We start from the raw sequence: 5,003 nt of genomic DNA on the forward strand, positions 1-5,003 counted from the left end.
ATATTTCTGCAGTCATAAAAATTGTTATATATCTTAGCCCAGCTATTTTAAACTGTTTGATCACATTCTAGGGTTATTATTATTATACCTAAAATGCAACATTGATAGGAACACTGAGATAAAAAAATACAAAATTCAACCATCAACGCATTTCAAAATTGTTACTTTTTTGTAAAATATAACATCAAATTTTTATATTAGTGCTACCAGTATTACAACATCAATATTGTACATTTTTTGTAACATTTGAATTTTTAATTCAGTGCACTATTTTGTCATTGCAATTTTAGTGTAATTTTCACTAACAACTGCAATTGGATTTATATTGTAAACCTAAGTTCACTGTTATCCCACCGGCCACTATTGTGACCATGAACATGTTTACTCATTCTATCACCACACTCAACAAAATGCAGTTATCATCTTCTCAAGGTGCAAACAGGAAATAAACTGCCCTGGTCATGTGACAATTTGCACTAATCATGTGAAACTGCACACATTTCATTGAGCCCCTTTATTTTTTCCATATTTGCAGGAAGTGCACTAAAACATCAGTCAGTAAGGTTTTTAGAGCTTTATAAATGAAAACCTTTTTTACGGTCACTATTGTTACCGGCGGGATTAAACGGGTTAATTTAAACACCTCAATTTTAACGCGACAGAAATGCACAAGCGCTAATCTATGGAAGGCCAAAGCATCAAAAGCACGTGAATTTTAACGCGTCAACAATGCGTTGTCTACGCATGAAGTATGCGTGTTTAACGCTATATCAATACTTTGGATCGATACGCCCATCCCTAGTTTTTGACTCTTGTGGCCTTCCATATACTAGAAGAAAGCGGAGCGGGACCATCTCAAAAACAAAAGCGGCAATGGACATTGAAGGCGTTTAAAGCTCTTCCTCCAGTTCCAGTGTATCGCATTCGCTGGATAACATGCAGACGGCAGTGACGCAAGCGACTCGGTTCACGCTGACTGCTGAGCACAGAGAAACCTGCTGCTGCTGCTTTCCATTTTGTCTGGCCATTTGTCTGTTGAGATCCTCGCAGGTTTTTGCTGGAGCTATGGTTTAGGCTGATAACGGGTAAGGATGGGTTCTTGATAACAAAAGCCTGCATGAACGGATTGCAGTTTCAATCCTATTATATAAACAATGCATGTAAATTATTATTAGATTTAAGAATATATACATGATCTAATTGAGAACTACATGTGTGCTGGCAACAAAATTCCAGGACAAAACTGCCCATTTGTTGGCTTGAGGGTCTTTGGTGCAGATTTTAACCCCTGCTTCACTGGAAGCAGCGTGTAAAGAGACCCGTTAAAGGCATTTGATGCAATGCGACGTGATGAAGCAGCTCAAGTCTGGAATTGGCTGCTGAATGCATCGTTGTGTATTTTACAGTCACGGATCTGCATGAACACTATGGCTGCAGTGGTGAATTATTCTCCGCCGTGGTGGGTTAACCTTTTCCATCGCCTCCCGCACTTCAACCTACAGTTTCAGCTGACCAGCAGCCATTTCCGCCCGGAGGACTCGGAATATCAAAAGGTAGGTCGAGTTCAAGTGCTACGTGATTTGGAAATCCGAGCCAACATCGAGATCGATCTGTGCGTGCGGAGCGGCAACATCAAAGGATGTTCTCCAGCATGACGTCACCCTCTGAAGGCTTTTACTGCAGTGTGACAACTAGTTAAGGTTTTGAGATACTAGTTGGTGAGTTATAGCATTCAGAGTGTCACATATTCCATAAGTTGACAGCTAAATGAGGATAATTATGAATAACAAACACAAAATGTGGAATACATGCACCATTTTGATAATACATTGGTGAGGTGTCCTAGAATAGTCGATGATAATGCGGTCTGACAGTGCTTGTCAATTTAAAACGGTATAAACAGCAACAACCTTTTTTTTTTTTTTGCTGGTTAGTAGTACTGTTGACCCAGTAGCTTCATTAGTACTAAGCAGCCTAAACTATCCAGAAAATCCATGCTGGTCAAGCTGGGACGTTTTTTTTTTTTTTACGCCTAAAGAGTGACATTGATTTGTAATCAGTTTTAATGACTTCACCATCTCACCGAGCTCCTCATGTTGCACACGAGAACAGACTGTCCAATCAATGAGCAGTTACTGTCCAGAAATGATGTTATGCTTGGGAGCCATGTGGAGATTTCTGTATTTACCCTCCCACAGAAATGGATAACAACACACTGACTGTAAGAGACATTATGTGCCTTTGCATATATAATGCATTTCTCCATGTAGAGGCATCCAGGATTGCTGTTGTATCTCAGTTGCAGCATCATTAAGGGAATGCTGCCTAAAATTGGAAAAGCAACCTGTCTGTCAGTATGGTTCTTGGTGTAAACATCCAATTAGATGTTTTAACATTGTCTAAGCAGGTCTGCTCTGTGCATTGGTGTTGTGTATTGTGTCAGCATTACATCACACTATCAGAATGGTATTAACATGTATAGGCTTAGCACTATTGTATTGAACAGACTGTCCAATCAATGAGCAGTTACTGTCCAGAAATGATGTTATGCTTGGGAGCCTTGTGGAGATTTTTGTATTTACCCTCCCACAGAAATGGATAACAACACACTGACTGTAAGAGACATTATGTGCCTTTGCATATATAATGCATTTCTCCATGTAGAGGCATCCAGGATTGCTGTTGTATCTCAGTTGCAGCATCATTAAGGGAATGCTGCCTAAAATTGGAAAAGCAACCTGTCTGTCAGTATGGTTCTTGGTGTAAACATCCAATTAGATGTTTTAACATTGTCTAAGCAGGTCTGCTCTGTGCATTGGTGTTGTGTATTGTGTCAGCATTACATCACACTATCAGAATGGTATTAACATGTATAGGCTTAGCACTATTGTATTTTGAATGTTCTTTAAAGCTTATGTAAGCTCTGTAGCATGTTAATATGGAAATCAATCAGTATTTGGTTGAGGCAATGTAGCTTAATAAATGATCTGTTTTTAACCGTATATTTTCAATATTTATGTTGTTAATCCTATGAAATACCTTAAAAGAGTGATATTTTTTATTTATTAATATTTAATTAATATATATATATATTTTTTCTTTGTTATTATTATATTTTTTAACTATAATTTCAACCAAACAGCCATTGTTGCCAGGTAGATCCAAAATGTACATGCAAATCGAGTTTAAAATAATAAAGGCATGTTTGAAAATGATATTTCATAATTTTCTTTTTATAATGTGCACCAGTATAACAAGGCAGTATTTACTTGCATTTAGTTTTATAAAAATGCAGAGAATTCCGCAGCATTTTGGAGTGATGTATCAAATGAATCGATTTAAGAATTCATGAATCATTTCATTGAAATGGACAGTTTGAACTAATTAATGGAAATGAATCGAGTTTACCAACTTTAATGCAATTTTACTGCTTACATTTGAATAAAAAAATTAATGCTAATGCTTTTAAAGCATTTCAACACTCATACCTGCGAGACAATGACAATACTAGTTTGAAAAAACAGTATCTAGGAAACTTAATGGCCAAACAAAAAGAACATTAAAATCATTGTGAAAGTTGCTTAATTTTATATTTTTACAGTCACAAATGAAGCTGAAGTATAAACAGGGGCTGATTTTAAACAGTCTAGATGATTGGAGGAATGTGGCTTACATCACCAGAGAGAAGTCTATCATTTGATTCAGTTAGGATATTTTGATTTAAAAAAAGCACAAGTTCAAAAGAAAATGAAAAAAATAAAACACATGCATGAATGAATTGTATGCAGTAAGATCAATAAAACACATTTCAAAAATAGGTAGATAGAATTTTAATTTAATGCAAACTTTAATAAATTAATCATAAATGTTTTGTGGATATTCTATACATTGCCCAGCAATGGTATTACCATCTGACACCATTATTGTACCATGGTGCTGCCACAGTATTTTATTTTTTTTTTAAGTGTTGGAGTTTCAGACAGAGATGAAGGTCATGGAGACACTTTTTAAGTTCATATGTCAAGAAGTGCTGTTTACTATCCACTTCATAAAATAAGACTATTTTGTCAAAGGAGCCATTCTCCAGAGGACCAGTAGGAATTGGCATCCAGCTGTGTGAAATTGCAGCCATGGTTGCCTTTGCTCACTAGCTATAGCGGTCACTGACCACATCCAGAGCTCTCCAATGCTGTATGGTAAAATGGCCAACAACAGTCACTTGTTTCCAAAAAAGAAAATTGCGATGAAAAGAAACTCAAGGCAATAGAAATTGATCTCCCATGTTCAAACATTGTGGTGTCAGGTGTGGAGAGATCAGATGAGTGTAATACAATACTGCTATGCATCGTTAATTTGAGTTCATTTAGAGACATCAGCTCATTAATTACAGCAGATTTGGTTGGCTAAGATTTCAAAAGCTCTCACAAGAGACATGATTGCATTCAACTCAGTGCTGAAAGCCGAGTGAAACCCGAGTGTTTATGTGTCAATAAGGTCAATAAGGTCTGGGATGCTTGGAGATGAGCTTGGCCTAGTTGGTTGGCTTGTTGGATCCTAGTTCACAGGAAAGCCACGGGGTATGTGGGGGTAAATCTGTATGAGATGAGGTCATGACAAGCCCTTGGGTCTGTCTGGTCTGGCAGAGCAGAAGGGAAGAGAGTGAGGGAGGGTGAGGAGAGGAAGAGGAGGGGGCTGGGTGTTGTTATTCTCTTTTAAATAAAAGATGAATGCACCCCTTTCTGTGGGCTTCTCTGAAAATGGGGTTTAATCCCTTATGCATCCCAGAGTGCTTTGCAGGCATCCTTTTGTCAAATGGACACATAGTCTTTATGCCGGTACCCCCTCGCTCTCATTCTCACACTCTCATATATGCATGCTGGGACATATTGGGGTCTGACTCTGCACTCATTCACACAGACACTACTATGCCAGTACAATGGTTTTAAATGCGAAGTTTAGCCTGTAAATATCTACTGTGGTAGTTCATACATAATATATATATA

The 5,003-nt window shown here is 37.6% G+C and overlaps 1 protein-coding gene across 2 annotated transcripts in view; it reads left to right on the forward strand.

Moving 5' to 3' along the window:
* Positions 1–860: 860 nt before the first annotated feature.
* LOC107665965 (protein tweety homolog 3-like) overlaps positions 861–5,003 on the forward strand; it is a 33,342-nt gene continuing 29,199 nt past the window's right edge. For both annotated transcript variants that reach the window (XM_016457048.1, XM_016457049.1), the window contains exons 1-2: positions 861–1,085; positions 1,407–1,553. In XM_016457048.1, the coding sequence (XP_016312534.1) occupies positions 1,419–1,553 (135 nt within the window). In that variant the 5' untranslated portion in view covers positions 861–1,085; positions 1,407–1,418. The remainder of the gene's footprint in view (positions 1,086–1,406; positions 1,554–5,003) is intronic.

Source organism: Sinocyclocheilus anshuiensis, unplaced genomic scaffold (assembly GCF_001515605.1).
Source record: "Sinocyclocheilus anshuiensis isolate Anshui unplaced genomic scaffold, SAMN03320099.WGS_v1.1 scaffold775, whole genome shotgun sequence".
Classification (NCBI taxonomy): domain Eukaryota; kingdom Metazoa; phylum Chordata; class Actinopteri; order Cypriniformes; family Cyprinidae; genus Sinocyclocheilus; species Sinocyclocheilus anshuiensis.